This window comes from Apostichopus japonicus, chromosome 9 (assembly GCF_037975245.1).
Source record: "Apostichopus japonicus isolate 1M-3 chromosome 9, ASM3797524v1, whole genome shotgun sequence".
Lineage (NCBI taxonomy): Eukaryota > Metazoa > Echinodermata > Holothuroidea > Aspidochirotida > Stichopodidae > Apostichopus > Apostichopus japonicus.
The window spans coordinates 1,036,758-1,056,539 of record NC_092569.1 but is presented as its reverse complement, the minus strand read 5'-3'; the positions used below and the strand labels follow the sequence as shown (position 1 = coordinate 1,056,539).

Sequence of the window (19,782 nt, the reverse complement as noted above, 5' to 3'; positions counted from 1 at the left end):
ATATGCACTCACAATACAGTAAAGACAAAAAGTAACATTTATTTGTCATTTGTTGAACCAGTTTACTGTAAGAGAAACAACATTATTAAGTTAAATGTCATAAGACTTGCAAGAAATTTTGTTGTTTTTCACGTCCTGTATGAAACTTCTGCTCAAGTCTCAAGAAATACTGAAATATCTTGATTTTCATGATTTACTTCGCTCCTCGCTTACCTGTCTCCTCACAACCTTAGCACCTCATTCTACCGTGCCTATAAAGTCCTGGTAAATAAATAACACTGTGCGCCCTCTATGACCGGACCCCCCTTCCGGTCCCTCCTTTTTTTCATTCTACCATTCCAAGTGCCTACACGCATATTTTTCTTGTGGATAGTTTCCTTGGAAAATTGTCTTGGTTTTCTTCGACGATCGCCGGAAGTTTTTTAGCTTCGGATCTTTAGAAGTTTGACAGTCCTTTCCTGACCGATAAGTATCCTTTTTATCAAAAAGGGAGGGTTTTGGGGACTGTTTTCGTAGTGCGTTTCCTCCTCGGGTTGGTTTGCGGCGGGGTTAGCAGTTCCGCGAAACTGCCTAGGTTCCCGCCCTATTCCTCCCCACGCTATAGCGTGTTGTTGTTTTGTTGTTTTCTTAGCTTGGTTACTAGCTTTCTTCCCCCAATTAGTTTCTCTCGTCCCCCTTTTGGGGATTCATATTGCTCACATATATTCACTCTTTTTCGTATGTATTTCTCGCTCTCTCATTTTTGTTTCAGCTTGCATTTTCATGTTAGGCCACCCCGTAGCGTTACCTTGTTTACCGTTGCTAGGTTACGCTACGCTCCACCTAAGCCTAATTCCCTCCCTAGTTCTCCCCTCTTACGTTAAGCTTCTATTGTTGTTCATTTATCACTAAGAAGTAATCTTCCTTAATCCGGTTATTCAGCATGTCACGCAATCCATTGAAGTGCATCAACTGCTCTATGTTTCGCCCAGGCAGAGCCTGGGACGAACACGACCTTTGTCCAAAATGCAGATCCTGCACTCGACGAGACCCCTGCCTGGTGTGTATTAAGTTTACACCAGCTCAGTGGCAGGACATCGACCTGTGGCTTGAGGGCTTACGTAGCAAGCTCCAGGGAAGGCTGGACTCGATCCCGAGCGCAATCGGGGCGCCGGAGGTTCCAGGAATAACGGGAGATAGAGAGGAGGAGGGAGTAGTAGAGAGAGAGGTGGAGGAGAGTGGCCAGGAGAGGGCCGAAGGAGAGAAAGAGGTAGAGAGAGAGGAAAGAGAAAGAGAAAGAATTCCCCTAACGGCCCCGGCTACGTCCGGATCAGTTACGGCCAGAGGGAAGGGCAGGAGCAAAGGCAAGGCTCCTGCCAGGAAAAGACCTCCAAAGCAGAGGCACAGCTCGGCCGGGCTGGAGACTCCGTCTCAGTCCGGGCCGCAGCTAAACAGACCCACAGAGCGCGGCCCCCCGGCCGTGGGAGGCTCGGGTCCTAAAGAGAGAGCAACCGAGGGGACGCGGAGACGGAGCCGGTCCCGTTCCAGGGAGCCGGACAGGGAGCCGGAGAGGCGGGTTCCGACGGAGATCCCGGCCCGAGAAAGTAGGGAGAGAGAGTCCTCCCGCCGACCCAGAAGGGAGAGATCGGGGTCGCATACAAGATCCCCAAGACGTAGAGAGAGGAAGAGATACTCTCCAATCTCCGACGAGTCCTCGGACTCTTCCGACGATGGATACAGAAGATCCAAGAGGAGGCGCCGGTCCCCGAGACGGCGTCAGGAAGAGGAACCAGCTTGGCTTTCCAAACTCACCGGCCTGCTACGGCCCCTGCTGGAGCAAAGGACGTCCACGGTAGCCGACGTGGCACCGGGCCCTACCAGCCCCGTATCGACCATGGCCCCGCAACCGGCCCCGGACCCGGACGCTCTGGATTGCAGAGCGTCGGTGAATCTTTCCGGCTTGGAGGACGAAGGGGAGCCCATAGATCCAGACCCTCTCGACTACGATCCTATGGAGGACAGCTTTGGTCACAATTACGAACCGGAGGAAGCACCCGTGACAGGAGGAGCCCTCCCACAGGAGCTAATAACACGGGCGGCAGACATATTCAGACGACACCTGGGGTTCGAGGAACCCGAGACGCAACCGCAGAAGGCGGGCCGGGTATCAAAATTGACGGCGACCGGCGAAGCGTCATATAAGCCCAAAACTACCATACCAGTAGACGCAACCTGTTATGACAGATTTGAGGCCATTGCCAACAAGACCAAGTGGACGGCCTTCCCGGCCAGGGCAGATAGAGCGGTCAGGGTACCTGACGAGGCATGGAAGGATCTATTCAGATGCCCAACCATTCCCCAGGAGGCCAAGGAGAGATTGAAAGCCGAACAAGGGGCCTCATCCACACACGTGTTCAAGACCCCGGACCAGAGGAAGCTAGAAGAGCTTTTGGTAGAGGTGGACATGGCAGCCCGTTCGGGCATGAAGTTCGCATCGGTACTAATGCTATCAGCCGAAGTCCTTATGCGACACCACCAACAGCTCCCTGAGGACAGCAGCCAAGTATCCAGGGACGAAGCGGGCCAGCTCCTCCTGCTGCTGGGCCCCCTCGTCAGACTCGCGTACGATCAATTTGCAAGGGTCGCTACCAGGTCCGTTAAGGCCCGTAGACAAAACATCGTCTCCGCCATCCATTGGCCTTCGACGGAGGCGAAGGACAGAATGCTGGAACTACCAATCCTCGGGGAAGACCTTTTTGCGGGCTGCTTCCAAAAGAAACTCCAGGAAGAGGTAGCCCGAAGGGAGACTCTGGCCAAATCAGAATTCCGACCCCCACCTACCCAGAGAACCAGACCCTTCCGCCCGAGGGAGAGCAGAGCACCTAGGGGAACGAGAGCAGCACCCGCCAAATCTATGAGCAGAGGAGCTCTCAGAGGCCGAAGCCGGGGGGCAGCCTTCCGTCCAACCCGCCCCTGGGCCCCCAGAGGAGGCAGAGGCTCCACGTCGACCAGACGGGACAGTGACCGCTCCTCCAATCGACCAGCGTTCGCCGCCCAGCCCTAGGGGTGCCCACCTCACCGCGGCCATTCCGCCGGTGGGGGGGAGACTAACAAACTTCTCCCAGCAATGGGAATTTATTGGCGGGGACAAGTGGGTGTTGGACACAGTCAAACACGGGTACAAAATAGAATTCTCCTCCAGCCCACCTTTCGGGGGCGGAGGAAGGCAGACACTCACACCCACGGACCCCGTCAAACGCTTAGCCCTAGAAGGGGAAATTCTGGCCCTGCTGGCCAAGCAGGCAATTACAAGAGTTCCGGAAGAGACGGGACCACTCTTCCGGTCCTCCTTTTTTCTGACCAAAAAACGGGACGGCACCTGGCGTCCCATTCTAAACCTAAAACCCCTGAACACAAAACACATCAGACCAAAACACTTCCGTATGGAGACCTTAAACTTAATATTACCCCTACTCAGAAAGGGCATGTGGGCGGCGACCGTAGACTTACGGGACGCCTACCTGCACATCTTGATACACAAAGAACACCGACGATTCCTAGCGTTCCGGTACGCAGAACAAGACTACCAGTTCCGGGCGCTCCCACTCGGCCTAGCCACGGCTCCCAGAACCTTCACGAGAGTCGCGGGAGCAGTAGTCGCCTACCTCAGAAAAAGAGGGGTCACCCTCTACGTATATCTAGACGACTGGTTGGTAGTAGGGAACAGTCTATCGGAAGCAACCAACAACGTCCACAAAACGCTCCAGACCCTTCAAGAACTGGGCTGGATCGTGAACCAGAAGAAATCACGGCTATCACCCTCCCAGACGATCCAGTTCCTCGGGGCCATACTGGACTTCACCACCGGGGTAGCCCGACCCTCAGAAGAAAGAGTCGCGGCAGTCAAGGCGACCACACAACAGATCTTGGCACACCGGGGGTCACCAACGGGGACATGGCTCCGGGCCCTGGGACTCATGGCCAGCCTCGTCGATATAGTAAGACTGTGCAGGCTACACATGCGACCTCTGCAACTGCACCTGCTGAGGTCCGCAGACCCTACAGACCCAGACAAAACAACGCTCATCTACAGGTCAGAGGAGGTCACACAACACTTTCGATGGTGGCTCGACCCAAACAACTGGAGTTCAGGGGTACCCTTTGCGATACAGCTACCAATGACATCGATAACGACGGACGCGTCACTGTCCGGATGGGGAGCTCACTGGAGCAATCGCACAGCATGGGGGACGTGGTCCCAAACAGAAACATCTCTCCACATCAACATCCTGGAGATGATGGCGGTCAAAAGAGCCCTGGAAGCTTTCAACGACCACGTACAGGGAACGATAACCACAATCTTCACCGACAACACGACAGTGGTGGCCTATATCAATCGGCAGGGGGGCACCCGCTCAGAGAGACTGTGCCGACTCGCGTGGGAGGTGATAACAGCGGCCGAGGACTCCGGCACGATCCTAAGGGCTTCCCACATCGCAGGCAAGCTCAACGTGATGGCGGACGCCCTATCCAGGGGGCATATAGACCCCAACGAATGGTCTCTGGAACAGGAGACTTGCGACAGAATCTTTTCGATCTTCGGCAGGCCCACGATAGACCTGTTCGCAACACACAAGAACAACAAACTCCAGACCTTCTGTTCCAGACGATTCCACCCCCTGGCCTACCACACGGACGCAATGTCCCTCTCCTGGGACCACATGGATGCGTACATCTTCCCGCCGCTATGTATGATCGGACAAGTCCTCAGGAAAATTCGGAACTCCAAGGGCAGGTTCACACTAATAGCCCCGTTCTGGCCTCGCAGACCCTGGTTCGCCGAGATCCCCCAACTCCTCATGGACGTCCCAGTGAGTCTACCGGACAAGCCCCACCTACTGTCCCAGAGACAGGGAACTCTCTCCCACCCAGACATCAAGGGGTTACAATTAGTTGCCTGGAGGCTGTCCGGTCTTCCCTACGACAGAGAGGCTTTTCAGAAGCAGCTGCCGCGATGGCAGCCGACGCTAGAAGGGGAACGACCGCAGCGACTTACGATTCCCGTCTGCGGAAGTTCGACCAATGGTGCCGACCGAGACAGATACTGCTGCCTGCTGCCTCTGTGACACAGATAGCCGAGTTCCTCCTCTCACTCTTCGGAGAAGGGAAACAAGTCTCCACTATCAGGAATTACAGGTCGGCCATCGCTGTCATCCACCAGGGCTTCCCAGATGGCTCCACACTGAGCAACAACCCGTACATTGCGCAACTCATCAAAGGCATGGCGAATCGTCGCCCACAGATCAGACGGCTGGCCCCCTCCTGGGGACTCTCAGCAGTGTTACATGCCCTGGCAGGACCACCATACGAACCAATGGCTAACGCCTCCCTGGCTGCCCTCACAAAAAAGACACTCTTCCTCGTCGCAGTTGCGTCAGCAAGAAGGAGGAGTTGCCTCCACGCCCTATCCACCAAGCAGAATCACATCAGATTTGAGGGCCACGGGGTGAGGATGGTTCCAGACCCGTCATTTATTGCAAAGAACCAGACCTTGACCTTCTTGCCAGGAGACATTTTCATCCCGGAAATTAAGACCATGTCATCAGTAGCCGAGGACAAACGATGGTGTCCAGTCAGGGCACTGAAGTGGTACCTGAACAAGACAGAGAAGTTAAGACAATCAACTTCTCTCTTCATCATACCACGACCACCCTACGCAGCGGCCTCCAAAGACACTCTATCCAGGTGGCTAGTAGAGATCATACGCCCGTTCACATCGGGGACCTCCCGACCAAGGGCTCACGACGTCAGAGGGGTCGCGGCCTCTACAGCCCTATTCGCCGGCATCCCGGTAGAGGACATACTCAAAGCAGCAGCGTGGAAAACTCCAACTACGTTCGTCGCCTGCTACTTGACCGACACTTTACACGCCGAAGCGGCATTTGGTAGCGCGGTGATGCGAGGTCCGGTGGGTAACAGGTCCCACCCCTCGGGCCTCCCACCATCGGGCAGTGCCACTCGGTGCTAAGGTTGTGAGGAGACAGGTAAGCGAGGAGCGAAGTAAATATTCCAAAACTTACTGGTTTGGATATTTACGAGTGACGAGCTTACCTGTCTCCATTCCCGCCTCCCTCCCCCGAGAGGGTGGTGGGACACAGCCGGACGGAGGAGCGGTCGCTCGACTTGACTCATGACTCCGAGCTTCACACCAGATAGACAGAACCACCATCCACCAGAGAGCCATCGACTATGTCTATCGGTGAGTGTACCTATGTGTTTCCGTATGCGTTTGCGTACAGTCTTCCACTTACGTTCTCACCTAAGTTGATCTAAGAGTAACAAGTGGCGGACCGTAAATCTTTAGGCTCCTTGTTAGTGTAAGGGGTAGTTCCGCCTGCAGGGTTCAGGAGAGTGTCCCCCCTTCCCGCTGCGCCGGGGAGGGTTACACTCCCCCCTGCTAAGAAGGCGTCAGTGAATTTTTTGTTAGGGGTTCACTTTGGGAAGTTAACTCGACGGGGGTCGTTGGGGGTGGCCAGACCTTGCCACCCCCACTCCCGTGTCCGTGAGGCCACTCTTTAGGAATGGTCTCATGAGAAAGGAGGAGGGACCGGAAGGGGGGTCCGGTCATAGAGGGCGCACAGTGTTATTTATTTACCAGGACTTTATAGGCACGGTAGAATGAGGTGCTAAGGTTGTGAGGAGACAGGTAAGCTCGTCACTCGTAAATATCCAAACCAGTAAGTTTTGGAATTTGTCAGTGCTATGTGATACTGTACCATTTAATGAAAACCCAAATATGCATCTAATAAAGAATTAGATGGAACTAAAGTTACTAAACGATGCCTTGAAGGGACTCATGGAAACAGGTTAATCTGTTTTCTAGCAGAAACATTTGGTTCGTGATTCCAGGGTTTACTGAGGGAAATGAATTCTTAGATACGATTTGCTTTCTGTAAATTGAGTTAAAAAGTCTCTTCAGGATGAATTGTCTGTCATTGGTGTGGACATGGATGTCCTGAAGGGGAGGTCTTCAGTATTATGTCAGTGTATGGTGGCAAGTGAAGAGGAGTGGAGGAGGAGTGAAGAGGGGGGAGGAGAAAGGAAAATGAGAGGGAGGAGAAGGGAAGAGTGGAGGTGAAGTGGAAGGGGAGGAGAAGTGGAAGGGTTAGGAATGTAGAAGAAAACAATATTTGCAACTAATGGTGAATTTTATAACCAGCAAAGTACAGACCTAGTTAGCATTGCTTGTAACTTACAGTACTACTTTATTGGTCTGTTTAAATTATATTGTCTCTAGACTGTTGATTACAGTAAGTCTACTAAATTTGTAAAATATATATCATGCATAGTACATTGCTGATTTATAGTTTTCAGTCATACTGCCATATAAGCAGCTGGATCTGTTTGCTAGAGTTAATGTCTGTGCACAGTAATTTCAGAAATGTCAGTGAGTGTGTTGTAGAGAATAGGGATATGTACACAGTAGAAGAGAACACTTCATTTTTTTTTTGGTAAACATTTTCAACAGCTCAGACCTAATAAATCTTACTTAGTCTTTAATGGTCTGTTGGCCTACTGTACTGTATTTCATCTCTACTGGCGGTACTACTGATTTATAGGTTTGAGTTGTATCAGTGTGTGGCAATATGCAGTGCTCAGGTTTACTGTACATACAAGATTGGGAGGTCTCCCTCCATAGAAAATGAATGTGCACAGACTACAGTACTTATCAAGTTGATATATGTCTTGCATTACCAGATAGTTGAAATTCAAGTTTCAAAAGTAAATTTGAATGTTTCAATAGTATAATGCATACTGTGATTCGAAATTGATTTATAGTCCCTGCATGTTGAATAATAAAATAATAAATTTGTTGTGTTTTACATTGTTCCAGGTCATAATACTTGTTCATCACTCTCTGTGACTTCTGTTATAAATTAAAAGATCCCCTTTAAGTTGTGTTATCATATATCTGTAATAGATAACAAGAAAGCAATTTCATTCTATCCAAATGACAACAAATAGAAAAGGGTTGGTTTCCTTTACGCGATACAGTTGGCATACAGTATATAGAGACTGTATGTACAGTACAGTATTACCATACAGTACTGTATAAATACCTAATAAATACTGTATCAGAAAGCTCAGGCTTTACTAATTATCTAATTAATTATTACGTAATCAAATCAAATTAATACAATATGTCATTGATTAGCATGACTGTGGGAAGCCAGGTTCATTGCAGAACTGTTGGTTTAATCAGTTTCGGAAGTTAACATTTATTTCCAGTCACATTATACAATTATTAATGTAAATTGAAAACATTTACTTTAAATTTCTCTTTGCTCATCTGCCTCAAATCCACATATGTAGAGTATGCAGTGCCCCTCCAATCTACCTTAACATATACAAATAATTAACATTCAAGCATGCACCACCAACCCCCTCCCTAACCCCATTGACCCCCCCCCCCTTTCCTTCCAAAACGACAGTTCTGAACCTTTCCTTTGCTATTTTCATCTTGATTTTTCGTGGTCTCATTGCTGGGCAGTATGTATTGTATCTGTGGCTTGAATTTTCTCCATTCTGAGGAATCCTTACCAAGTTTCCATAACCTCTTTCAAGCACTAAGTAGAGTATACATATTTATATGTTTTCTCATGTTTCCTTTTCCTATACTTACTGTAATTCACTGCTTGTCTCTGCTATTGCATATTTAAAGGTATGCTGTTTTGGCCCAAAATATGCTAGATATTCAAATATAGATGATCAAAATTCTTAAGCTGTCTTAAATATTACAAATTTCAAGGAAATTTTCCTCACTGGGACATTCAGTCATCTTATGTGTTCCTTAAAAATGTCTGAGAACAATTTGGAGAGTAAAGACCTCCAGGAAAGTACTTTTTGAAAACTTCTAGCAATTATAGCATGCTATAATTTGGGGCCTATACTGACTACCTTTTGAGTGTCATTGCATAAAATATGACATTTGTTTAATTTCTCGTCGCTAATTTCTGTTCCTGTTACTAGGTTGTTAGTTGTTACACATGGAACCATTCATGTTTGAGTCTGACATCACATCCAAGTATTTTCTTTGTACAGTATGTTCTTGCTACACTGTTAATATTCTGTACTCTGAATCAGTTTTACTCATGAATCCTTTTCATTATCCTCCAGGTTTACATCAACCATAGACAAATCTCTCTCTTGTCTATATTGCTTAAAATTATGAAAGTTAGATACTATTAATTTAACCTTGGTACTGTACAGTCATTTCGATTCTTTGCTAGATACTATAAAAGTTAATTTCATTTTTTAATTTTTTATTTCAACCACACCCTGTGTATAAGTCATATTCTTCACTTTGATATTTTAAATTTAGAGACGTCCTTGAGTTATCCGCCCATCGGCTAATAAAATTGTTCTTTATTATTATTCATATGACACAACCTACTACGCCCGAATATCGTTTAATTCCAAACAAACTCGTTTTAAGCATTCAGTATTCCACCGCCCTGCAGCACGTAGTAATTAAATGTTCTTTCTTATTATTCATACTGTACATTGAAAAAGCAATCCCCAATATCACTTTATGACAAACCTTTGGCTGTCTTCCTTCATTAACTATTTGCTGTGGTAGTAATGACCTACAAACTTCTTGGTTGTTATTCATACGTTGATACAAGCAACGCCCAATATCAATCGATTCAAGACAAATTGGAGGTTATTTTGAAGTAATATTTTCTGCGGCGCAGTTATTCCTCGACAGGCGGAACCATAAATTAATAAATCTGCAGGAAGGGCCTTCTTTAGCATGTGCAGTAAACACTCAAATCTTAAAGGGTTTTACACTTGGCATCAGTAAATGTGTATGTAATATTTCCAAGAATCCACTGAAATATTTTAGTTAAGTGCTAGAGTGTCTCAGTATATAATCATGGTCTCTAATATGATAATCTGTACAACTTGCATATGTATGTATGTATATTAGATCCTCCTGCAAGCAGGAACTCCCGAAGAAGCCTCATTGGCTTATCAAAGCCGCAAGCTGACCGAAGTCAGTCCCTTACATTCATATTTAACGTCCATGATTATGAATTGTTAATTGTCAACAACTCTGTAACTGGACGACATACATTAATCTGGGAGTGACTCGAACCGATTGAAAGGCTAACACTCCGGTTTAATCATTTTTAAACAGGACCGTTACGTTTGGTGTCAATATCTACTGTACATGCCTAAAGTACTTAAATGTCACTGGCTTTATTGCTATTTAAAGAAACTTAGTATACTGTGCTATACATTAGACTAGGTCTCTGGACTGTATTCATGTCAAGTTATAAAATCTTTCATGTTTAATAAATCTATTGCATTTGGCAAGAAATAATTTAGTGTTCATACAGTGGCTAAGTATACTGTGCTGTGCATTAGGTCGCTGTACTGTATTCATGTAAACTCTTTCATGTTTAATAAGTCTTATTGCATTTGTCAGGAAATAATTTAGTGTTCATAGCTTAGTAAGTTAGTATATACTGTGCTATGCATTAGGTCTCTATTCTGTATTCATGTCAAGTTATAAACTCTTTCATGTTTAATAAGTCTTATTGCATTTGGCAGGAAATAATTTAGTGTTCAAAAATCAAATGTTGTGTAGCAATTTTGAAGGCTCTATATTAAGTCATAATAATAAAAACTATGGTTAACTTTGTGTAATAAAAGGAACTGCTATATCTTTCTTTGGACTTGTATCAATGTGATCCATTTTGCGTAGCATTTTTGTATAGCATTTTGCAATGCGATACTGGATAAATTATTCCCTACTCTTGCATTATTTGTGGGTGGCGTACTACAAGTGGTCAATATGTAGGAAATGAATAGTTATACTTTAAATACTAAACTTGGTCTCAGTAAGTATTAACCTACAGTAGATTAAATGAATATAAAAATATGTACACAATACACACAGAGTGAAAAATGTACACAATCTGCCTTTCCAGGTAAAATGTTTTAAAAAAAAGTCAGAAAAGGACCAGGTTATGACACCAATAATTTTCCTTACACATTCATACATGGCAGCATTTGACCAAAAATCAAAATAATAAATCTTCAGTTTCTTTTCTGCACCTTTCATACTGACTGTACAGTAAACTGGAGATTCAAAGTAGAGAGAGAAATGCTTTGGATAAAAGTGTTTCAAGTCATTGCTGCACAGATCAAAAGGCATGGAATGTAGTTGTGGTCTCTGCTTTCATAGCTGGGTGCCTCAAGTCAACTTAACATCATTCATTATCATGTGAGCCTGAGGTACAGTACTTGTGGGAATTTAAGGATTGACAGCTAATATTAAAGTAACTTGCCATGTTTAATGGCATTCAAAATGACATTGTCACCACTGGAAGATCAAGTTCTGTTATTTGCGATTCTTTGAGGCATACTGTACAGGTCTGTAGCCTACCGTGCAGTAAGTACAAGATATAGCCTACAGTATAATGAAATGTTCAATTCATTAAAGTTCTGCAAACAGGTAATTACTCAATCCGAGTTTTACATATTCATGAGTATTATCATTACAGACACTCACATCTCTTCATTCTGATGCCTGAAACAAATTTGTTTAAGTAAGCACTGAGCTGCTGCTGACATCCCCAGGTAAACTTGAATCAGAATCCACTATTGATGAGAATCAGGCCCATAAATTTTTACGCTTCTTATGCAAGGTTATAGACATCTTCCAGGTAAATCAAATGCTACAATCCTAAAATATTGCTGATGCCGACAATACTGTAGGCATTTTGTGGTGTTTCTGTAGAGAGAATACATTCTTTGTAGGAACTGGGGCGAATTTGCCAAAATATTTAATGCATATATTCTGTACGTATGCATTAATTATTGAGGCCTGTATGCTGTATCCAGGTAGTTTCGATGGAAGATCACAGGTGTACAAATAGCAAATCGTAATATTCCAAGGACTGGAAGGATAAATTCGCATACCAAGTTTTGTGGCCATAGTTACGTGTGGCCAGGTAGTTATGTACCGTACCCATGGCAACGCGTGCTGCATGTACATTATGCATACCATTGCAATAGAAAAGACAGTTCAACAACTAATTAATCAATGTGATACATTACAATGTTTCCTGCAGACCTGCACATAGATCTGTTACATTATACATACCAACATTGTGCATGTAGCTTTAATAGTTTTGTGGAGAAAATGGGGGACAAGAAGGTAAAGTAGCCATCAAGTACCAAATGATTTCTTAGAAACTTGTCAAAAGAATATGAAACAACAATATGCTTGATAGCTTGAAGAAATTTGTATCCTAATCACCACATGTGCTCTTGATCCAGGTGGTTTCCATGACTGTCATATTAAAGATTTCAATGTACTGTAGCAATGTAAGAACACATACCAGCTGTTGTTTACATGGCCATGGTTACACCCATAGCAACAAATGTTTATTTTACTGGACGGTGAATTAGTTCACAGAGTTAGTGACTACTGTACTTGTATGTATACAGTAATGTCTGATAGAGATACATACTGTGGTGGATATTCTGCTGTTGACTTGGGTTATGAAGTCTCCATCCAATGATTTCCTAGATACTGTTTATACTGGTTTTTAATGTTACGACATTAATTTTATTTTCATGTGGTGTGCATAAAGTAATGGCAACACTCCTGACTCCTTGAATGTTTTCATTCCCATGTTAATTCAAAGTTGAGTGCACCTGCAGCAATGTTAGGGTACATACTGTATAATTACAGTACCAATGTCATATCTAGCTCCATAGACACAAATTACTAGATACATGTGCAGTGTACAGTGTGTATAATACTGCAGACATAAAAAAGTCCATAGAAAAGTTACATAAAAGTAACAGGGTTAGGTTGTGACAAGGTATTTTTCAGAACGTATAATTTTGCTAAAAAATTTCTTTTGTGCTTCATTTTTTTACTTCATCCTGGATTTCTCTGTTTCTGTACCGTGGTGCCTAAGTACTATGATGGTACACTTACTTTAATTGGCAATTTGTACTAATTTTCAAGTTTAATTCCTTAGTTATGATTACATAAATATTTATATTGTGATATTGACAATATGTATCCCTTACACAATTTGATGACATTTATTATGAAACTCTGGGAAATATCTGTGGAAAGATCGTTGTCAATAGTTTACGCATATATACTTAATCACATACAGTACTCAGCCATATTGGGGTTCCAAGACTACAATTTATACAGCCATGTATAATTACTGTACAATACATATCATCCATGCATAATGTATTTACTACTGTATTTTAAGTCCTTAGTTTAGAAAGAATCATGCCAGGGGCCATTCTCATTCAACTTCAATATATTTGTTTTGACCGTGAAGGTGTCAAACGCTTGAGATCGCCAGGGAAAAAATTTAGTTCAATTAAATTAAAGTCTAGAGTCTCTGTTAACAAGGTGACAAACAGCATGGGTATCTTCATTTCTGACTGAGATTTAAATTTACGCTGACGATTCGGTTCAAGTTCACTTATTACGGCTTTTGAGATGAATGAAATTCTGAGGTACCGGCACAAATACTGTACTACAGTACCATACACAACATAATTAGGGCTAAAGCATGCTGTTTTGCAATGAATTTTAGCATTATATTTTGATCCTATTCACTGTGCAGTGTCAGCAAAGCATCAGGTTAAGTTGTGGTTTATCAGATTTATCAGTTTATCAAATTTCAGTTTAAATATAATGAAATAATCAAAATTTTGAAAATTTCTAATTGTATTTTGGTTGTAATGTGATCATTTTTCTTGTTTTGAAGGGTTGAAGCGCAAATTTCATAACTGCATGCAGCGTTATAAACTTCATGCATCTTTGAATTCATGACTGAAAAGTTCCATCACCTTTCACCAAAATAATTTGAGGACATCTTGTTAGGTTTCCATGGGAAACTGCAGGATGGTTATGTTGTCCTGATTACTGTGAAACACAGTCTTTGTAATTTCTAGCTCTTGATAAATGGATCATCAATGCAAGGGTGCACATGTTTACAAAGACCCTTTCACATCACTACATCTTAGAGCAAAGTTTATGGTGATACAGGGATAAAAGGTTTAAGTTCAAGTTAGTGGAAATCCTTTGTTTACAAACTGTGCAATGGTAACTTGTGCAACAATGTATTAAGTGTGAAATTGCATACCAGACTACTGTTGCAGTACATGTATATGCTGTCACGAAAGGTTTTCCATAGCATTTAAATATCACACAGAGTACAATACAGATTCACTGTAGATCCCGTACACTATCACTTCTGAGACGGGAAGCAGCTACACCTTGCACAAAAACGTTAGAAACAGACTGAAAATATTAGCGACTCCCTCAGCAGCGTGGATTAAGTTTTTGATTGATGATGCAGTGAAATTTTGAGTAAAGTTACTGGTAGTCAGCATGCAGCCATATTTATAACATGTATGTAGAAATGTATGAACTCTGGAATTATTTACAACCTGTCAGCACAGTTTGAAGATGCAGCGTAATACATGGACTGACTTAAAAAATCTAATTAAAAATCTCATATTATAAGTTTGACAGAAAAACAAAACTGGAAGAAAACTGCATCTAGCTGTGTTTCATCAGGCTACAAAAGTTACCATACAGTAACACAGGAACGATCATATAGTGTGCTTTGAAATTAGCATATTCATGAGTTGAAGAATCTTGAAATATAAAAGAGCAAGAGTGCAGTATAAACAGTAATTCTGTTTAAACAGTTGATACGTTTGATGAGCCAACAATTCCATGCATGATTTGACAAATGCCATGCTGATGAAATGGTTTCATCAGAAGACAATTTGTATCATCCAGGGATTGTTGGGCCCAGCCACAAATATAGTTGTTTGTACAGGTACTGTACTTCCACTTGTGATTATGTTTTTTAACTTTTATGTTTTGCATACTTGTTACTGCCTTCAGCATGGCATTTGTCAAATCATGTATGGTTGCCTTATCAGTTTACAACTTTGGTAATTTAAAAAATCTGTACAGTGCTGATCTCAGATTTTTAAAATTTTCGGCGAAGAAAAAGTTATACACAGAATATCACAACGCTATATGTTTGATGTACTATTATGTGTTTTAACTGAGCATGCAGCTGCTGCAGGAGTCCTCACTCGGTCAGATATTAGAAATCACCGTGACCAGTTCACGCTTGCACCATGTTTCCCTGTTTGTCCTTCCCTTCTTGATCCGGCGTGCATTCTCCAATGTGAACCCGCCCGGATTAAGTTTATCTCCCTATGGGATAACGAAACACTGATCTTACTTGTATTCTCCAATGTGAGCGAGGCCATAATGTTAGCTGTACAGTGTAGGTTATATTCCAATGTTTGCATCAAGTTGTTTGCCTAATTAGGCTAATTAATATGCATGTATAGTTCTTCCTTCCTGCTCATCTCTGAAGAATGCAAACTGCTTACACTAAGTTTTGCAGAAAGACCCGATGACACTCTATTGCACATTACTTGTTGCTACCCCCTACCCCTGTTCATCAACAATACTCTCTCCATGACCCCCTTCCCCATTCACACATGCCCTTCATCCATCATCCATGTCCTCTACAAGCTCAAAGCACCCTTCCCCACAATCAAGTTTTGCTTCAATAAGATAGCTCTACGTCATCTCATCTATTATCTTGTGTATTAATGGTACCAGGGGATTTAATCCTGTCATACCAATGATCAGATATCGTCCATTAACAAGATCATGAATAAGATAGATATCATCTTCTTCTACTGCCTGCACATCATAACATTTCATACCTTGAAGGTCGACGTGGATGCAATTTCACAAGGTTTTGTATTAAGTCTGTAATGCAGACACATCATAGAAGTTTCTTGCCTCTGGCAACTGACAGCAAAGTTTAATAATCCTTCGGCTCAAGAATCTTTCACACTTATCAAGGTGGATCCAGATAGCTGTCGCTAAGGATGGAAGTTCTATCATTTACATTGCTTTCTCACTTTGTATCCATCTCCTCCTAGCAATTGTACTCTTGTTCTCCTCTGTCTCTAGAATGATGTGGTTAACTAAGTTTTAGCATTTTTGATGCACACAGCTTTTGCTAACTTGTGATGGGCTTATTGCTAAGAGGCATTGTTATAGTTCTTTTGTACTTTACAAATCCCTGAAGAGGATTCATCCAGTAAGAATTTTCCTAGAAACTCAATATAATAGGCTTGCATTATTCTACATTGAGACTATCAGACCGAGACTGGTTACGACCAGGATGACTAATTTCTTTCCTTAAAGTTACAAGTTTAAACTACAAATTTATTAGCTTGCTGAAAATAGCTTATACTTGACTCATAACATTCCTAGAGGTTTAAGTATTCCCAGTACATTCAGGGGTGTTAATCGATTATGCTCAAGAATCTTGGGAATCTTTTTAAATTTTCAGTACTCTTATACCATGTATTTTAACTTATATTTCCCAAGAGAGTCAGCACATCGTTGAACTGTTACTGTGCATTGTAGTGAGGAAAGGATACTACTGTAATTTTTTAAAGTTTGAGACCTCTTAATAATGTTCTGGAATCCCAGTTTTTGTCACAAACTGAAGATTCTGCCACATTAATGACAGCAACATCCACAGAGACATTTAGTGAGTAGCATTTATATCGTTCAACTGTCCCTTGGAATGTGTACTTAACAACCATCCATCAACTCCCATGTCCCCTTCCAATTCAGTGGTATGGGGCTATTGTATTAGTACCACAAAAGTGTGGCAATAATGCCATTTTTCACACTCTGTAGAACTTAAATTTATGTTCATTTCCATTGCATAGACAATGCCAGCATGGTTGTTAATTAATAACAAATCCATCAAATTGAGGTCAGAGGTCAGAACTGTTGTTGATTTGTTCACTTCCTGTTGTTTAGTTTCAGATTTAATTACTGCTTCCTGCTGTCTGCTCTTGACATAGATCTACTCTTGACATAATTCTTAACTTAACATCCCAAACAACTACCTTCCTTTCTGAAAGGGGATATTCAGATTTACAGGATTATGTAGACATACAGTAGGGACTAGTAAGCTAAGCAATTTTTAGAAAAATTCTGGTAATTGTGCGAAAGCACAAGCTAGCACTTTATGATGCTATATCAACTTTTAGACTAGTTAGTAAATGCTAAATAGACTAGAAGCTGGTAGTTTATTTATATAATTATTGTGATTAATTCACATTCAACTAGGTATAATAATTTCTGAATGAAAAGAACAGATGATTACCAAAGAAAAGATGTTTCTAAAAATTGTCTTTAAGGTGGAAGCAAACACCAAAATCGTATTTAGCTTATCTGAGAGATATCTTTGTGATGAAAAGCTCTCACAGGACTATGTCAAAGGGAACTCTTGATCCATTTGGGAGTTTTCAAGGTTTCAAACTCATGCATTCTAGTCTGCAGGTTGATATTTTGTCAGTTTGTGATATACCTCACAGTGCAAAGTGACATTAGGAGAGGAAATCTTTCCCTTTTGTTTTTCATTTCATATTTTCAAGGAAGAATGTTAAAAGTTTTGACACTGCCCTAAACAAATGCCAGTAATATCATTCAGATGTTTTAGACTCAGCATTTTCAAACCCATCTCATTTTACAGAAAATATACATGGTAATAAACAGGTCTATTAGGTTACAGATTCAAGCATTTGTGGCTCAATGATGTCATACTGTACATATTTAGACCAGCTCAAGATATATAGTCTTGTGTGTAAAGGAACATGAATAAAGCAAAGATGTCTGTAATGAAAGTCTTGGAAGAGTGGAATATCTCAATTTCTCTCTCCATCAGCTATCCTTCAATGACACAGATAATTCTTATTGCATAATTACCAATTTATAAACTGGTCCCGACAACTTCAAAAGCGAAGCAAAGTTGTTTAAAATTTCAGCGATACCAGGATATACAAGATCATATAAATCAATTTCATAACCTTACAATAGAGTTGATATTCTTCAAACCATCGATTAGATATACTTTTATTCCTGTGATATATGGTACTGTACTTTCTGTTGTAAAATACTGTACTAAATTTTCTGTTTTAATGCAGTCTTTGAAGATAAGTTAGTCCCAATGAAATACATATCGACCAGAGGCAAACTTTTATGACAGCTATATGCATATTCACAGCATTAGTTTATTTAGAATGGCTGTAGGGCTTTTACAATATTTGATCATGTTTATTCTATGCATTATGTACTACTGTACATGTTTCCTACACAGTAACTTACAACTTTTTCAACTTGTCAAGTTAGTTGAATACAACCTATCCACACTAACTGTGATAATAGTAATCTTAAGCTAAGCTGAAACTCACCATCATTAACGTCCAAAACCACAGCTTAAGGCAATATTCCTTCTAAGTAAATCCAATCAACCACTGAAAACAAAACAGCAACTGTTGCTATCTGTCCACCAAGGAGATTTGAAAACTGTTGACAGTTTCCTCAACAGCTCCCAGTGTAATTGTGCATCTGACCTAACCAATGCACTTCTTGTAATGCATGTTCATATCACACACACACACATGCAAGGACTTCCATTATTAGCTGTGTACTGACAAGTATAGCACTAAGTTTGTTTGTACACCAGGAAAACTAGGCTAATAAATATTCATGAGATGAATAGTCATGAATAAGCTCATTGGCTGAGGGAGCATGTTTGTGTATTACATGCCATTCTATATTAAGTGCTTTCGGTATAGGTCAGCTATTTGACAATCTGTATTTGCGCTTTAAGAGCAAAATCATGGCTTTTATTCTGTGTAAGGATGATCCCAATAACACAGAAAGTACTGACAAAAGAGAGATATATTTAAATATTTGTATCTAATAATACATTTTAATTGAGAACCTGTTCACAGAAAAGAACTTGAATGTTCATTTTGATGGTTTACGTCAAAGTTTTAACTGTGCACCTATGATTGACATCAATTTTTTGGATTTCATTAATTTGAGGGCCAAAAATCAATAATTTTACCCTGGAGGGTTGATGGAAAGAACCCAATTCTTAACGTTGTCAACATTATCGATGTTTTTGATAAGATTACGAGGTTGTTTGACAGTGGGCAATAGTAAGAGGTTTTGCCCGTTGGCAATTGATTTGAAAGCATTGAACTTTCATGGACAGGTGTTGATTGATCTAAAACTGTGAAAATGCATGCTTACGCAAGTAAAGGTACTACTTATTTAGCGTGTCTGTATTTATTATCATGGGATGAAAATAATTTTACTTTACAGAGGACATACGGTGAAGAGGATAAAAAAGGAATAGAAATATTATGTTAATTGTCTTACATGTATGGACAGAGTAAGAATACATTGAGTAGGGTGCCATATAGGTAAGCATGAAAGATCAGTGGGCAAATTAGGTATGGATCTAGGATTTAACTGGATGTTAATTAAAGGGGGGGGGGGGGTCTGTGTATATATGTGTGATGGTGCAAACTGTTGGAAGGATGTGGGAGCAGTACTAACAAAGTGCACTTGTACAGTATATCTGTATACCTTTATATAGATGGAGCAGAGTATTGCTGATGGCTGCATTGAGCCCCAAACAATCGGCCTTAGAAAATACAGAAAGTGTGCTCCTTTAATATACATAATGGTCATTTCGAGTCAAATCCCAGATGGCTGTTGCTGGACCCTCTCCACAAAGTACCACCTCATTGCATGATTTAGAGCACCATGAAATAAGCTTTTTCTGAAAATTTCAGTTGTATTGCCATAAAGTTGGCCGAATTATCACA

The 19,782-nt window shown here is 41.9% G+C and overlaps 3 protein-coding genes across 4 annotated transcripts in view; 2 read left to right on the top strand and 1 right to left on the bottom strand.

Moving 5' to 3' along the window:
- LOC139973241 (uncharacterized) overlaps nucleotides 1–18,601 on the bottom strand; it is a 52,894-nt gene extending 34,293 nt beyond the window's left edge. Inside the window, exon 1 of the mRNA XM_071979780.1 lies at nucleotides 18,352–18,601. The gene's annotated coding sequence lies outside the window, so the exon portion shown is untranslated. The remainder of the gene's footprint in view (nucleotides 1–18,351) is intronic.
- Nucleotides 1–19,782, top strand: part of LOC139973243 (DNA primase large subunit-like) — a 76,451-nt gene that overhangs the window by 52,819 nt on the left and 3,850 nt on the right. The window lies entirely within an intron of this gene.
- LOC139973589 (uncharacterized) lies at nucleotides 323–3,043 on the top strand. Its single transcript, XM_071980391.1, has 2 exons — nucleotides 323–469; nucleotides 922–3,043. The coding sequence occupies exon 2, from the start codon at nucleotides 923–925 to the stop codon at nucleotides 3,041–3,043; it is 2,121 nt and encodes a 706-aa protein (XP_071836492.1). The 5' UTR covers nucleotides 323–469; nucleotide 922.

Bases quoted from the DNA above. Each gene is read 5' to 3' on its own strand.
- LOC139973589 (XM_071980391.1), top strand. From the start codon at position 923: ATGTCACGCAATCCATTGAAGTGCATCAACTGCTCTATGTTTCGCCCA.